General features: G+C 40.8%; 1 protein-coding gene across 1 annotated transcript; it reads left to right on the top strand.

Moving 5' to 3' along the window:
• Positions 1–327: 327 nt before the first annotated feature.
• Positions 328–17329, top strand: LOC141758928 (cerebellar degeneration-related protein 2-like). Its single transcript, XM_074620748.1, has 6 exons — positions 328–851; positions 9412–9524; positions 10758–10906; positions 11186–11350; positions 11447–11654; positions 12719–17329. The coding sequence occupies exons 1-6, from the start codon at positions 773–775 to the stop codon at positions 13484–13486; spliced, it is 1482 nt and encodes a 493-aa protein (XP_074476849.1). The 5' UTR covers positions 328–772; the 3' UTR covers positions 13487–17329.

The following is a 17329-nucleotide window of genomic DNA, read 5'->3' as shown; positions in this document are numbered from 1 at the left end:
ATTCTGTAGTCTGTAGGCTATAGTCTGTAATCTGTACACTGTAATCTGTAAACTGTAGTCTGTAGGTTGTAGTCTGTAAACTGTAGTCTGTAGACTGTAGTATGTAAACTGTAGTCTGTAGGTTGTAGTCTGTAGTCTATAAACTGTAGTCTATAGTTTGTAGACTGTAGTCTGTAAACTGTAGTCTATAGGCTGTAGTCTATAGTCTGTAGGTTGTAGTCTGTAAACTGTAGTCTGTAGACTGTAGTCTATAGTCTGTAGACTGTAAACTGTAGTCTATAGACTGTAAACTGTAGTCTGTAAACTGTAGTCTGTAGTCTATAAACTGTAGTCTGTAAACTGTAGTCTATAGTCTGTAGGTTCTAGTCTGTAGGCAGTAGTCTGTAGGCTGTAGTCTGTAAACTGTAGTCTGTAGGCAGTAAACTGTAGTCTGTAGGCAGTAAACTGTAGTCTGTAGGCAGTAGTCTGTAGTCTCTAGTCTTGTAGTCTCTAGTCTGTAGACTGTAGTCTCCTCTGCAGCAGCAGCGGCATGGGCTGGTGCCGGTGCCGGGCGGTGGGGGATGAGGAGGAGAGGTGGGAGTGACCGAGGGAAGGAAAGAGGAAACACGTAGAGCCTCCTCACGTCGCTCCGGCTGAGAGAAGCAGCCTGCAGCAGCTCCAGCTGGAAGGAGCGACCGCTGCCTTCTGGAGGAGCCGCCGGAGGAGCTCTATTGTTCACACGGAGCGGCTCGTTTCTGCGGGTTTCCAGGTTCAGGAGGAAAGGGGGTCACCCATGCTAAACTCAGGGACAATGGAGGAATTCGTGACCGAAGAGGAAGAGCCATGGTACGACCAGCAGGACCTGGAGCAGGGTAAGAACCAGACCCCATCCTCCCTCCTCCCGGCCCGGCCGGCCGCAGCATCATCACCGTCAGCTGCTGGAAGCCGGTCCCGGGGCCGGTCAGCTAGCCTCCGATAACAAAGGCTCTCTGTCACGTCAAGAGACGGCAGAGATGTCTGCTCCACGTCATTCCTCCATTTCAATGCTAGTAGATAACCGTTGACGTGGTTTGTGAGGAGCGAGCTGTGCTGCTTTGACAACAATGCATTGAGAGCGAGCCAAGCAGGGCCTGGTGTTACTGTCAGCATCACAGAGCCTCAATGACTATGTTATCAGGAGGATATCTAATGGAAAGATTTAACATTACATTATATCTAAAAAAAGAATGATTTAGACCATCAATTATTTGTTTATCAAGCAAAATGCAGAATAATTTCTGGTTCCAGCTTCTCAAATGTGAGGATTTGCTGCCTTTATGTGTCATTGTGCATTGAATATCTTTAGGTTCTGGACTATTGGTCAGATAAAACAAACAACCTCAATATGTCACCTTGGGGCCCTGGAGATGTAATGATGTGACGATGGACATGTCCCCCTATATTTTAGTATGAAATGTCACAATTTCATAGCACAGAGCCTAGTTATTACAAAAAGTGTATTCATTATTTCAAAGTAATTTGCTCATCATTATAGGCTGACGTACAGCCCGAATACACAAGATATGCAACAATGTTAAAAGCAGTGTAAGATAATGATTTGTTTTTTCAAGGAAAAGTCTTCATGTTTTCCTGAAAAAAAAAAAATCATAATTTGGTCTCTTGTTGCCTTTGGTGCCTAAAAACTATAGAGGTCTTTATTTTGTACTATGATGCACTGCTTACTCTATTTGTGTATATATATATATATATATACATACAGAAAATATTGGTTTCGTTACTGATTAATCTGTCGAATCGAAAAAAAAAAAATAATAATAATAATGTTAAGACAAGTGAGGGGGAAAAAATGGAGAAACTGGAATCCTAAAAAAAAAAAAGGCAGATCATTTTGAATCCACCGCACACTGTGCCGGTAGTGATGATTGAATTAATTTTTGAAGAATCTTGCAAAAACAAGCCAGCAGGAGGGTTTGTTCGCTGTTCAGTCTTTGTCTAATTAGCCTGATTCAGACTCAGCTAATGAACCTCTATGGTTCCATTATATGGCCACCTGCTCCATACGCTAACAGCAGGAGCGGATCTATCAGATCCATCTTGGTCATTCATGCTCCTGATATTTGAATATATTGAAATAGTCTAACTGAGCATATAATGACTCTTTAAAGGGAACCTATTATGCAAATTTTCAGGTGCATACTTGTATTTGGAGTTTTTTAGTCTACTAAAACATGTTAACATGCTTTAATTTCCCCCAAAATGGCTGTGCTGCATTACCTCTTGTCACCCTCTGTCTGAAACACTCTGTTTGAGCTCCTGCCCCCGCCCCCTACCCGAAAAGCCCAGTCTGCTCTGATTGGTCAGCTGGCCCACTCTGTTATGACTGGTCAACCGAACCAAACTCTTTGGACTCCGCTCCAGCTCCACTCTCAACTAGCTTTGTTTGAGGCCGTTCCAAGCTAGCCACCAGGCAAAATGTGTTACTCGATGACATCACCACGTTACGAAAGGAAAGGCGGGACTTCAAGTGAGGCATTTCAGACAGTTCAGGGGCAGTGTTTCTGTGAGGGAGACTTTGCAGACCTTTTTACATGAACAAAAAACCGATATAATCCACTAAAGGAAAGGGAAAAAGCACAAAAGCATAATAGGTCCCCTTCGAAAGGTTTCCAAATTTATTTGAGTACTGATTAAAAAAATGCATTTAATTACATTCATGTTATGCCAGATGGACTTGGTATCAGCTGATTTCCATATAGATGAGGAGAATTGTCATTTTATGTTCCACTTCATCAGTCACATACTGTACACTAAAGCACATTTTAGATGAGGTCACACTTTGTATATTGTTGTGCACTGAACATCTGTAAAGACATTTATCAGCCAATTTACCACCAAATTAAAATATATATATTTAATTTGGGATCCCTCTAATATTGATATGCATGGCTCCTTAAAATGTAATCTAAAAGAAGACTCATCATTGTTCTTTGCACCACTTACTTCATTTCCTGTGTCTCTTCTTTATCATGTCTCAATCACTTGTCTTCATAGCAGGTAATTATAATGGTACATTTCCGGAGAAGAAATGGTGCTGATGCAGGGATTTTTATCGGAGTACAAACATAGGCCTAAATGTACCTGCAGTCATGCTGTAATGGAGTGTCGCACATCGGAGCTGAGGATAAAAATGGATCTTCGCTAGTCTTTATTTTGGGGAGGAGGAAAGAGAAAAAGAGGGATGGCAGCAGAGAGGACAAAACATTCACAAAAGTCAAAATGGCTGGTGTAAAAACTGAGCGGTGTCTTCATCATGTGTGTGTCCACGCAGAGAGCTCTGTGTCTGATGGAGCAGAGAGGATGTCAGACCAAACCGCTGATGGCCTGAGCTCATGGTTTGTTGTCGTGCGACATTTCAGGATGCCACGAATCCCTCGGAGAGAGAGACGCCACTGTCATCGTAGGCCATTACAGTACAGTAGTTGTTGTCGTGCAGGCTGAGCAGTCTGACCTAAGTGCTGTGGGAGAAAAAAGGCTCTTTTTTGCAAGGGTTATGGAGGGGAAACATGCAATGAAAAGAGTCATTTGGGTTTTTGACATCTGGTTGAACAAAACGAGACATTTGAAGATGTCATCTTGGCTTCTGGGAAACTGATGGGCATTCATTCCTCATTTTTATACATGAGATTCATCCAGAAAATAACTGGCAGATTAATCAATAATTAAAATAATTGTTAGTTGCAACCACATACTATTGTGTAACTCTGCTCCTGCTTTAAGCTGCTCCTGTGGAATCAATTATTTTCAAATACTAATATTCTGTATTGGTACTGACCTTGAAGCTAGTTATCGTGATGTTTTCAGACCTTACCACAAGCAATGGCAGTTACTTCCTGTCGTATCGCTGAGGTAGAGGTGCTGGTAGGCGGTAGCTTCATACGTAACTTAAAGGAGACATATGTGACATCATAACTTTATGGAAGTCCTGACGGGTCGTTTAAAGACACAGTTTTTGAATAAGTGCTGTGTGCATTTCTCCATGGATTGAGCGTTTTGATACTTTCACAGTTTTTATACAGCACCTAGACCTGCTTTATAATCAAAAAAAGACATGGAAATCTCGCTTTCTACAATATGGGACCTTTAAAGACATGAGGGTGGTGCCGATCTTCTTTAACTAGCAAGAGAACCAATATGCTTATATCCACAAAATCTCTTCCTTTCCTTCAAGTCATTTGAGAATGAAGCTCTTCATTTGTGTGCAAATTTAGCAGATGTCAAACTTGGAAAGCAGAGTCTGTGGAATGTAAGAGACGCTGTGGTTAGTTACAGCTCACATTTCAACTCTTGAAGCAGAAACACAGGAGGAAATGCAATGCAGACATGTCATTTGGTTTGAGCCTTTTGTGTGCTAGCCAGAGAGCCTTGACTGGCCCAGGTCCAAGAGGAAACTACGTGGCTCTACCAGCTGAGACTGGAGGCTTGACTTACCTCTGATGAGAGGCTTCCTCCACTGATTAAATGCTCTCGTTACAGCTTAATAAGTGGTGTTTGGTGCCACCCAAGAAGAGCAAAGGTCACAGTGTGGACCATAAAAATGTTGCCGAAACTGCTGCTTTTTGCACATCGTCATGCATTAGTGCAGGTTATGGACAGAAAAGCAGTCTGTTATTGCACTAAATAATTCATTTCGGGCCACTGGTTGTGTCTAGAAGCTTTTCTGTGAGAAAGTCGGGTCTGCAACACAGGACAAGAGGAAGAGGAGATGTCTTGTTTTTTCCACATTCCGATAAATCTCATGGGAGATATGCACCTAGCCTGTGGAAGAGATCACCACATACAGTAACAAATATGTCTAACTGTGCAGGTTTTCAGCGGGTTGCATTCAAAACATGTATAGAATATAAAACTGCCCTTGTGTTTACTGTGTGAAAAGCCCAACCGAGTTCTTTTAACACACAAACACAGTCCCAACTGGTTGCAACTGGTTCTGTGGAGCATGCAGGAAATGCATATGTCATCCATGATGTGATTACGCTGTGGTTTCATCCTGTGTGGGTCGAGCCTCAGGTCTCTGTGGAGCAAACAGACGGTTGTCTGACTTGCTAAGTTGTTTGCTAGTGCAGTGAGTTACATCGATTGGCTCTCTTCCTCTCTCCCACTTTGTTTTTCTTCTCCTGTTATTCTCCCGTCCCTGAGTTCTTTCTCCCTCTCTGCCAGCTCAATGTGGACACTAACACAGTGTCTGGGTTGTCTGGTTTTCTCGGTGGAATTTTTGTTTTTTAGATTTGTCCGATTGGCTCAACGCTGGATAGGATTGGAAGAGCTTGTTAGAGGGCTTCAGTCGTGGCTGGTTATATAACTCTTTTTAGTTCATTTATAACAGGAATGCTGGCTGGACTAGCATTAAACTGACCATGAGGTTGGTCTGGTCTACTGAGTTCCTCTCAGAATACAGAAGTTTGGTTTATGTCAGATTTATTGCCAGTAGGTTTTCATATACAAGGAATTTGCATTGGTATTTTGGTGCATGGTCACAATAAACATAACAAGAGAAAATACAAAAAAAAGTACTGTAAGAAAAAAAGGTACAATAAGTTAGGGCTGGGCGATATGGAGAAAATGAAACATCACAATATTTTACAAAACTTTAAACTTGCATTGATTCATGTTTTGGCCACTTGGGGGCAGCACAACAAGCTGTAAACACAACACTGACATATTAGTATCCTCTAAAGTTGACATGTTAGCCTATTTACACATCCAGCAGACACAGAGCAACACCAGCATTCATTTGGAATCATGTTTCTGGCCCACCGACAAATCTAAGTTCAATATTCACTCTCTTTATAGTTGTATTTCACCACCAATTCCTGGGAAAACATCTGTCTCTTTATCTGCTAAATGCTCCACTGAGTTCACCAGCTATCTGCTATCTTTGTCTGTCTGCCGTTTGGTGCTGGACCGGTTGAGAACAGTGGGTTTATCAGAGCTTTTTCACTGAAAACAGCTGCATGCTGGGATTGGAAATACTGCTGATAAGAACGGGTGAACCAAAGCAGTACATTCACTGGCCGTAACACCAAAACAACAAGCTAAAACTTGCTAAAACTCTTCTGTAGAGCTGAGAGGAGCTGAGTCAGTATGAGTCACCCCACATACACATATTCATTTGATTCATTGTTAACATAGACATTTAACTACAACACCTTTAACTAGTTGTAGTAGACCACTGACATCTACAGACAATATATGGAAATTTAAATGAAATTGAGCTTGAAAGTTCAGTCTTGACCTAGACCTTTCAGCTGCATCCCATGGTCTTCCTCAGCAGATGGAGTTTTCTCAGTTGTCTTCACTTGGTCAGAGATGGTCTTGATGGCCTCTATATACAACGACCTGACATCAATATCTGGGGAGGGTCACATGATGACAACGGAGGCATCTCCATGACAACTGAGTACACTCTATCTGCTGAAGAAGGCTGTGAGATGAGGTTGAAAGCTCTGCAAATCAGAGGAGAAATTTTAACCTTGCTTTCAATATCTGACTTTTCTTTGTTTTTCCAGTTCTAGCGTGAGACGTGTAACTATTCCCTGGTGTGATATATAAAGTTGATCTAATGATAGGGCTAAAATAAGGAGAAAATATATGAGAAATTAGGTGGTCATGTGATACATTTGTGTCATTCTATATCAGAGATAAGGCTATTTATTATTGCCTTTGAAGCCTTCATGGTAATGGAATAAAAATTCCACAGGCTGCTCATGTTCAATCAATTCCATGCTGTGAGTTGTAAACGTTTTCCACAGAGCCTTTCTAGTTAGCTCATCCTAGAAGAAAGAGGGCTGGCTGGACTCACTCACTCCAGCATTCAGGAGGAGTCCATGCAGTGAAATCCAGAGCCACTGATGCTAGGGCCCCGCAGGAATTCATTTAGGTATCAGCACAGAGGGAAGTGTGTTAATTAGTCCATATGGAGCTGTCGGCACCTTATGCTTAGCTTGCTACTCATTAGTCTAATTAAAGGAGGTGAGGACGGGACTGCCAGGTAGAAGAGGAGCATGGCTTCAAAACATGCAGGGACTGAAAAATAGAGCCTCACTGACATTAGATTCATAAGGCTAAAACCAATATTAATACAATTTATCAGCCAATAATCATATCATAGGGCTCATAGACTGTATAATACAAGTGGACGTAGTCACCGTGACATCACCCATAGGTTTGGGGACTGTTTTGAAGCCTTGAGTGTGGCATTTTGGTTGTCGCCATCTTGGTTTTTTGGAGCCAGAAGTGACCATATTTGGACAGAGGGTGGAGCTGGCAAGAAGTTAGCTTGCTAGCTAACCAAGCTAGCTAACTAGCTGGCTTGGTTAGCAAGGTTCATCTGTAATTCATGTAAACTGTGATATTAATTGGAATGCTACATTTGTCTAGTAATAAAACATGCTTAAAACAAAATGTACTTCCGGAAAAAATGAACAGCTGACTCCTTAGTGTCATGTAGTACAACCGAATGCTGAACAACGCCGTGGTAGCGACGCCGTGGTAGCAACATGTCAATCACAAGGTAGCCACGCCCTAAAACATACCCTGCTTTATGGTCTATTTGACTCTAAATGGGACCATAATTTACTAAATGAACAACATGCTGTATTGAAGAAGACTTGAAACTAGTGATTGAGACCATAAACTCATGTTTACAATGTTTACTGAGGTAATAAATCAAGTGAGAAGTAGGCTCATTTTCTCATAGACTTCTATACAATCAGACTTCTTTTTTGCAACCAGAGGAGTCACCCCCAGAAAGAATGCAAGTTTAAGGCACTTCAGCATTGGCTTCACTTTTCAGACACGGAGGTTGACCACTGGTCGGACTCTACTGCACATCAGGGGTTCCAAAAGCCCGTGGGGATGTCTTCAAATGGCTTGTTTTGTCCAACCAACAGTCCAAAATGCAAATATATTTAATTTACAATGATATCATACAGAGAAAAACTATTTTATTTTATCTATTAATTCTATTTCTTTTATCAACTAATCAGTTAAGCAAATTAAGCACTAACTCAGACAATGGTTGCGTCCAAAGTTCCATACTAATATGCTATTTATACTTCTTACTATTTCCGTTGAAATACTACAGTATGCCAGCAGATTAACGAGTTACCTTGGTTACCATGGTTATGCGTTTTCAACCGACAAGGAGGCTCTCAGGAAGTGAAGTTGTAATTACAGTTCACTGCCTCTGAAAAGATACATACTACTGTTTATTTATTATTATTTATTATGTTGAACGATAGTACACATATTGAGTATTTAGGCTGGTTTAGAATATGTGATTTTGGACACAGCCAATGATTCGTTAGGTAAAGGTAAAGTGAATCCAATTTAATTACAATTTTCCCAAAGTGTACCTGTGTTACAGTACCTGAACATCCTCAGTAAATTTATGTGAGCTACTGGTTGGGTACACTCCATTTACTCCATCTCAACATGGCACAGCTGCGGTGATAGGTAAATGTATGGGTAATATAGTATAATATAAAGTATAGTTAGGTCAGGAGTTGCTCTGAGAAGCTTGTGACTTGGCATCCATCCTAGTGATCACTATTCAATATTGCTGACAGAGGCAGGACTGAATGAGAAATGACTTCATTGGCTGTTCAGTTTAGTCCTCCGCTTTCTTACGGAGGTCGCGAACCACATCTCGCTGACTTAAACTCAACAATGTAGGCCATCAATACCGCTGAGTCAGAGCACAGTTAGAATAAAGAACAACAGCAGTGACTCGTCTTATTTTGGAGGTGCTATAACAGTCTAGGAGCACATATAAAAACAGCATAGTGTGGTGCAATAAAGGTAAAGCAAAGACCAAGACTCTCCTGCATCCCAGCATGTTGGATTTCTGCCCATTTCTGGCCCTGATCTCAGCAGAGAAGTGCCTCTTCAAATAATCTTGGCACCAATCTCTGACCTTCATATTCAGGCAGCGGAGAGGAGAGGACCTGCAGGGAGAAGATTGTCTTTCTGTCTTCCTCCTGCTCTCCTCTCTGTATGATTGAACTGCTCCAGGGCAGACTGAGACAATGTGATGGACCCTTTAATCATCCTGTTCCAGACCCTGTTATAACCTCGCCTGAAATAGAACAACGCGCTCCTTTAATTGTGTCAGCGGGTGATCTAAATTGTACGGCTGCAGTCTGTCTTCTGTGAGATTAAATTCACCCTTCTTGTCCCCTCAATCCTTCCTCTACCACCATTTCCTTTTCACATACTCGTATTAATATTCCTTTTGTCTTCATTCTTCCATCCCTCCCTGGCCTTCTTTTTCCCTATCCTCAACTTTAACTCTTTGTATCTGTCTTAGTAAACCTACATCTCTCCGTCTGCACTCGTGACTTATTTGTTCATCAATGTCATCCTAATTTTTAGACCTCCACTTGGCGGCAGAGCTGGGTAAGACTCTGCTGGAGAGGAACAAAGAGCTGGAGGATTCCCTGCAGCAGATGTACATCACTAATGAAGAGCAAGTGCAAGAGATCGAGGTACGAATGACGGAGTGCTGTCAAGAGTTTGTCCGGACTCAGGCAGGATGGGAAGCACTGAGAAGATCTTTATTATCATTTAGAATGATTGATATCGAGAAGTTTTATCTAATCTAAGAACAATTTTTATCCTAATTAACTTAATACATTAATTGAATTCATAAATTAAGTACAGCTAAAGGGCGGGTCCGTTATTATTATTATTATTATTATTATTATTTAGGTTTTAATATCTTTCTGTACCTTCCCAGCGGTGTCCCTTATATTCAAAACCGAATATTAAAATTTTGGTGGAAGTATATATGCTTAACGTCCAAATTCTAAAATTGGTGAAAATATTTTAAATATAGCGTACACTTAAACTGATATTGATTTTTTTTTTTTAGGGGGCTACAATATGTTTTTCTGCAGCTCCCGTCCACAGCAGCTTTACCTCGTCGTCAGACAGCCCTTTCTGACGGGGAACTGAAGCCGTTATATCGCTCTCTTCCAGGCCACCAGACTCCATTCACAAAAACAATACTTTCACCTCGCAGAATACAGGAGTATTCATACAGAAAAAAAAGGAAAAAATCCAAACTAACCCTTTCAGTTATTACCAAACTTAGCACTGATAACGTTGACTCAGCTAGTGCTAGCATTCACATTCTTCATAACCTTATTGATTAGCTTACTTTGGTAACCTACGTCACTGCTGTTAGCCAACGGCTGAGTGGACGTTTCCATTTGAAAAACCCGAAAAAGTATGCAGATGGAGTCCTTTAATGGGAAAGACATTTGGGAATGTCCCTGTAATAGCAAGACAATGAGTGAGTTACTGTACTTACACAATTTGTCATATTTTTAGAATTTTAATAAAGTTTTTTTATGTGAAGGAACAAGACGACATGCAAATTGTTGTTTAGTTTAATAGCTGTTTTATAAACTTATATTTGATTTGATTATAATAAGACAATTTTGGAAATTTTGTTGAGGTTTAAAGTTCATTTTGTTCTTAGAAACAGCAATTGACAAAACAATCTCACCCAAATCTCAAAGTCCATTTAGTGACTTTTGATCATATCACAGAAAGAAAGAAAAAATGAAGAAAAGAAAAAGATTCAAAATCGCTGCTCCCATTCTGCTGTTAGAGATCTGAACGTCTAAGACTGTTGCTCCTGTGTGTGGATTTGTGTGTACATTCACTGTATAGGTGTTCGTACAAACATGCATGTCTGCTTGTCTGTCCTACAGTACCTGTCGAAGCAGCTGGATGTTCTTCGGGACATGAACGAGCAGCATGCCAAAGTGTACGAGCAGCTGGACGGGACTGCCAGAGAGCTGGAACGCACCAACCACACGCTGGTGATGGACAGCAAGGGCTCACAACAGAAGATAGAGAGGTAAGTGGAGCTAGAGGGTTTCTCTTCTCCATTCCTTCATAACCTGAACCGCCAGATGGTTTGTTACACAGAACCATCTGAGGAGCCGTCATTGGAAACTGTTTGGAAAAGGGCGGGCACTTTCAAAAAACACTTGGCAGGTGATTGGATGAACCATCTGTCAATCAAACTCTTGCAGAAGCTAGTCGGGAGAAGAGCGAAAATATGTTTTCCATCGAGAAAATTCCTACATCCTCTTCTCTTCAATTCCTAAACATGTTTTTCTTCCTCCTCGACCAGGTTGACAGGGACCATTGACTCTTTGCAGAACCAGGTGGAGTCTCTCTCAGGGCAGGTGGAGCAGCTTCGCTCCATGGAACAGCTCCGAGTCAGGAGGGAGAAGAGGGAACGACGCAAGACCATCCACTCCTTCCCTTGCCTCAGGGAGCTCTGCACAGCACCCAAGTACTTGTTTTTTTGTTCTTTATAAAAGGAGAGAGCAGGTGCCAAGTCATCTTTACAACAATGAAAAACACTTCCTGTAATCTGTCATCTTGTCAGGTATGAAGATGAGTTTGTAGTGGGCAGAGCTGAGAGCTTTACAGTGGATACAAAGCGTCCACCGTTTGAAGAAGAGAACCAACATCTGAGGGAGGCGGTGTCGGCTCTACGAGCGGCTGCCCGGGCTGAGAGGGGTCGTAGGGAAGGAGTGGAGAGGGAGTGCAACCACCTCCTCGCAGAGTTCTCCCGCCTGCAGACACGGGTGCAGGTAGGTCCATTTTTATAATATAAAATGTATTATGTATGTGGGTGTTTCTGCAACTACAGTCACTTTTGTCTCTCCCAATTTAAAAACATCAACCTCTGAATTTTAATATTAACCATCAGAGTATGTAATACATATAAACAGGTACACAAAATTACATGTAGTCATTAAGATTTAATCTGTAACATGTTTATTTTCTATAGTTTTCAGCACTTGTTCTTACTAAATGTCCTTACCGCAACATTACAATAATGTTCATCTTATACATTTTGCGTTTTCAAATTTTTATAACATTTTAAAGACATTTAAATTCATTTTCGTCAAGCTTTGTGCATCATTGTAAATATTGATATAAAAACATTTTCTAAAAACGTCATGATTTTCTCTACAACCTGAAAAAATCAGACAGTAACCATAGATGTCAGTCTTCATACACAAAAAATATAAAATATGTTGTTTTTTTATGACAGATATTGTAATGTCTAATATCTTTAGGTGTTGCGGTATGTTGTTGCGGAAATGACATTTTTGCTAATATTGCAGATAAATGGCAGCTAGCAAGGTCTGCTACATTAACTTTGACTCTTTGTATCTAATACATGAATTCAACAGTAGTATTAAGTTTTTTAAAACATGTAGTTCACTGTGGTATTTGTTCAGTGTCGCTGTAAGGACTCAGAAGTATGGGACAGGTGCATTTTCATGAAAAAAATTATATAAATGAACACATTTTAACAAAAAATAATTTTAATATGGTGTAAAGTAATATGTATATGAATCAATTCCATTTGAAATGATATCAAATTGTAATTGAATTAATAACTAAAACACTAAACACTAAAATGCTTCATACATTTTCTTAAATCACATTATTTAGTAATTATTTTTTATGTCAAGATGGGTAATAACAATGTTGCACTGCAAATTTTAACAAAAATCCAAAATGTCGTTCCTGGGACTTAAAATGCTGTAGTTGCAGAAACACCCATGTACAAAAATATATCTGTCATTAATATATAGATTTTTTTATCAGATGATTATATGGAGCTGATTGTCTTTGCTTCTAGGATGCTGAGAGCTGCCAGGCGAGGGTACGGGAGTTGGAGGTGGAGCTACAGGAGCTGCAGCAGCTACGTCGCGCTCGGACTTACCTGCTGAGCGGAGAGGACGACGGCGTGGGTCTCACCCAGACTGTCCTCAACAGCACCCCGGAGACCGACACGTTCCTGGAAGTGGAGGTCGGGGAGACTGGAGGAGGCGTGAGGGAGGAGACCGAAGGTGGAGGAGGTGTGGGAGGAGAGGCCCTCCCCGAGTCCAGCCCCGTCAGGAAGAGCTGCAGCGACACGGCGCTCAACGCCATCGTGGCCCGCGACGCGTCTGGCCGCAGGAGAGGCAGCTACGCCCTCCACGCCAACAGCGTGAGGAAGAGAGGGATGTCCATCCTCAGGGAGGTGGACGAGCAGTACCACGCCTTATTGGAGAAGTACGAGGAGTTGTTAGGGAAGTGTCGGCGCCACGAGGAGAGCCTGTGTCACGCCGGCGTCCAGACTTCCAGACCCGTCTCCCGAGACCCGTCCATGAAAGACTGCGCCATGGGCCCCACCCCGGCGCCTCCCTCCACCCCCACCCAGTCGCCCTCCACCCCTGAAGCCATAGAGAGCATCAGCAAGCAGGTGGAGGCGGTGGATAAGAGGCTGGGACAGAACACTCCAGAGTACAAAGCCCTTTTTAAAGAGATCTTCTCTCGTATACAGAAGACCAAGATGGACATCAAAGCTACCAAAGCTGCTAAGGCTAGCAAATCTGGCAAGTCTGGCAAGTCTAGTAAACAGTGATGGTTCACTGATTGGCTCTAGGGAGGACGATAATGTGCTATGTCAGTGACTACATTTACATGCACAAAAAGATTCAGTTTTTTCCCCTTATTCCCAAAAAGACAATATTCCTACTAAGCGGTTTACTAGGCCAATGAAAATCAATATTCCACTAATATTCCCGTTTACATGCAGCTGTGCATACTCCGATTAACGTAACCGGTGGTGGACTTGTTTGAGTCCTAAAAAACGGAAATGAGTTAGCATTTTAGCACTTCCGGTTTCCTCGCCTGCAAGTCAATGGGTTTTAGTTAGATGCCTGAAATAAGCTCTGTGGTTACAACAAGCTGAAGAGATTTTAATGTTTTGTTCTACGACATAAAGTACATCAATAAATACCCCACTCATGATTTTTGAAGTCTTTATGTGTCTTTAAAAAGGCGGTTGCTAGCAAGTGGCTAAATGAGACTACTAAACGTCATCACGCCGACTCGTCCTCCTTTACAGCCTCGTTGTGTATACGATCATGTAACCGTAGTGTAGTTCGTTTATAGCCGTTAGCGTTTTACTTCTGCCGATTGCATTCACACTTCAAAAATCATAAAAGTGGTGTTCATTTGTGGAGATTTTCTTGCTGATCAAAACGTGTATCATAAACGTGTGTTTGCCACAGAGCTTATTTTCTGCAATAATCCAAAACCCAATGGAAAAGTCCCATTGGGTTTTTGTGGAGGGAACCAGGGCGATGCTAACTTCCTGGTTGGTCTACAGAAATACATTGTCTCCGGAGCACTCTGTTCCTTCAACCAGCTTCTTGAAACGGTCGGTATTGTGATATTTGCGCATATCCCAAAAAATTGTTGATATGCAAGTTTTTCATAATTTTTAAAAGTATGTGCGTCTCCTTCCAAACTGAAATGTGGGCTTTTCTTTTGGGTATGCATCTCCTCCCCAGCCTGGCATACTGTCGGCTAGTTGGTTTGTGTACAACGCATAAGGCTGGCCGCAAACAGGCGAGAGGCAGCGCGTTGCAAACTGCCATAAAAAAAACAATTGAGATGCATATTCTGAATGTGCTGTATACATGTCCAAAGAATGCTCCTAAAACCTGAATATAGGCATGTACGAATATTGTCATATTCAGAATAATAATGGAATATTAGTGTGCATGTAAACGTAGTCAATGTTAAGTGCTGTAGTTTGTGAACGGGGGCCTTGATGTAAACAGTCTTATAGAGGGTGCTAGTTCGAAAGCCGCTAAATTCAAGTACAGTTCCGTTCAATTTAGGCCAAATTAGAGCGCCGCAGTTTCATCCAGAACTGAAACCTTGCAGCTTACACAAGAATCTGATCTGCATGTGATCAATTTAAAAACGTTGCAGAATTGAGTCATAGGCTATATATATATATAAAACATTAATGAATTTGTTACAGTAAGAACTAGATTGATTCATATTCTTTTATTCAGTGTTCCTGCTAAATATCTATTCTGGCTTCAGTGCCTGAATCCTTTAGGCCTATAACACAATACTAGCAATATGCCTCTCATGAGCCTCACAAGTGCACTAAATGTTAAAGCTTCACGAAATAACACGAGAGAACTGCATCTCTGATGAAAACATGAGTGGAAATCTCAATCTGATATTAACATGAACTGTATCCTTTAAGGTTATTATAATGGACTCTACTAACATTTCTAGAATTACAGTAAGAAAGACAAAGATTGATCCTCTCAGGCCACAGTGCTGTCTGTCTCAAGAAGGAACTCGAGGTGCTAATAATTCTCCTCCCATCTCGTATATCTCTTTACTAATGATGATAATGGACACTGTTCAACATTCAAACAAGCCTTTAGTGTGGATGACATTGCTACTCTCTTGCACCGCTCTCTCTCTGTGTGACCTTACGACTGGTTTGTTGTGCCTCGCCCTTTTATCTGGAGATTCCGAGAAATAGCTTCCTTCCTGACAGTTTGATAAAAAAAGATTGATACCACTCTCATGCAAGTGGTTTTGAACAAATGAACTAAACAAGATATATAATGTGTTAATTAGTGAGCTTCAGAGGCAGATTTTGTAATCTTCTGACGGAGCCGGGCGAGCTGTTTAACCCTGTTTTTCAGTCTTTAGCTAAGCAAGCTAACTGACTGCTGGCTGTAGCTTCACATTTAGCAAACACACAAGTGTGATATTGATATTCTCATCTAACTGTCGGCAAGAAAGCAAATAAGCACATTTCCCTAAACTTTCTCCCTCACTTGTGCTTACATTCAAAGTGCTCAGTAAAAAAATTATACTAACTGGAAAACTTGAGCAAAGGAATAGCAGACTGGAAACCTAATTTACATTTATAAAAGAATGAATTTTCTCCCTCCACTGTGTTAAAGTCACTTTAGCTCTCTTATGAGTAATGAAGTGGGACTTATCAGTCCATTGGGGCAACAATGAAAAAGCTCAATTAGATCCAGGAAGCATTCTTTCTAGTAGGCTAGGGAGTGATATTATCTACGGTAGAGTCTTTAGTTTAGATAGTTCAACCTGTAGTTTTTTTGAATGTGTAGGATTGATGATCCCACTAAATGCTACAAAGCTGCTGTCTTGCTAAAGACAATCTCTGCAGATTGTTATTTTCACGATTTCCTGGTTGTTATGGACACTCATCATCATACAGAATATAAAAATCCTGAAGTTGAGATGTCTAATTATGGTCTTTCACCATATACAGTATAAGCATTACATATCTAACAGACCAGGCAATGAAGAATAGCAAAAAGACATGAAGGAGGAATAACTCCTGATTGTCATTGGGATTATAAAAAGGGCATTGAATGAAGACAGCATGAAGATTAAAAACACATAGGGATGGGGGCCCATTTTTAAAAAAATAGAAAATGGTCCAGTGTTGAAAACTTCTATTATAATTCTTAGGAGCTTTTTTTATACATGTGTTGAGACTATTTTCTTTTACTTATAGATAGACAGACGCACTGTATACTAGAACTGTAACCAGTATGAGGCTTCAAACCAGGGCTTTGTCTAACACCTAGCAGTCTTACCAAACTATAAAACTAACCTGCAAACGTATTGCACCTTTTTAACAATATACAATACATATGCCTTCTTTCTGGATTACCTTCTCTGTATAAACCTTTGTTATAATGAACGTTATTACTGCTAGTTTTATATCGGATTCTTCAGCAAAGTTGAAGACATAGCCAAGCTTGAAACCTTTCACATGTGGCACAGCTGACACCAGAGGGACCCTACACTCCTGTTTGTGGCTCGTGTGTAAAAAAGAGCGAAGGATGGATGTTTGTTTGCAACCTGGCAACCTGAAACCAGAATCGTGTTACCTCCTGATGAAATAAAGGTTCATTGATTGTTGCAGCAGATAAATTCTATTGGACAACTGTGGTGTGTTGAGTGCATTTGAGGCCAACGCTTATGTCTTTTAGAATGATTCAAGCGTATGGAGGGAGGAATATGTGTTAGCATAGACAAAACAATGCCAAACCAGAGCCTGTTAAAGGCCCATGAGGTTTCTGTACTGTAATGTCTTACCTATTGCACTTGAAAATGTTTGACGCCTCATCTTTTGCATATTTAGGATAGCTAACATGAAATTGTACCTGTGTATTTATTTGTGTGTGAATGTTTCTTAATATTTTTTTTTTTTTACTTTTTCAGTGCCTATATGTGAACATCACTAACAAACTGTCAGAATAAACATATTTAATTTGCTTTACTTTTATTATCCATTTGAAATGTGTGTATTATTATTTAAGATACCGGCATTTAGTCTGCTTAGTTCATATCATTACTGAACTAAGACCTACTTTACTCTGTTAATAAAGCATAAAATGCA

This window comes from Sebastes fasciatus, chromosome 20 (assembly GCF_043250625.1).
Source record: "Sebastes fasciatus isolate fSebFas1 chromosome 20, fSebFas1.pri, whole genome shotgun sequence".
In the NCBI taxonomy this organism is placed as follows: Eukaryota; Metazoa; Chordata; class Actinopteri; order Perciformes; family Sebastidae; genus Sebastes; species Sebastes fasciatus.
The sequence above is the reverse complement of the archived record's forward strand: the minus strand, read 5'-3'. Positions and strand labels throughout refer to the sequence as shown.

What these genes read in the sequence shown, in the direction of transcription:
- LOC141758928 (XM_074620748.1), top strand. Translation starts at nt 773, where the DNA reads ATGCTAAACTCAGGGACAATGGAGGAATTCGTGACCGAAGAGGAAGAG. An exon ending in AGCAAGTGCAAGAGATCGAG is followed by an intron (nt 9,525 to 10,757) that starts GTACGAATGACG and finishes TCTGTCCTACAG; the next exon opens with TACCTGTCGAAGCAGCTGGA. An exon ending in GCCTGCAGACACGGGTGCAG is followed by an intron (nt 11,655 to 12,718) that starts GTAGGTCCATTT and finishes CTTTGCTTCTAG; the next exon opens with GATGCTGAGAGCTGCCAGGC.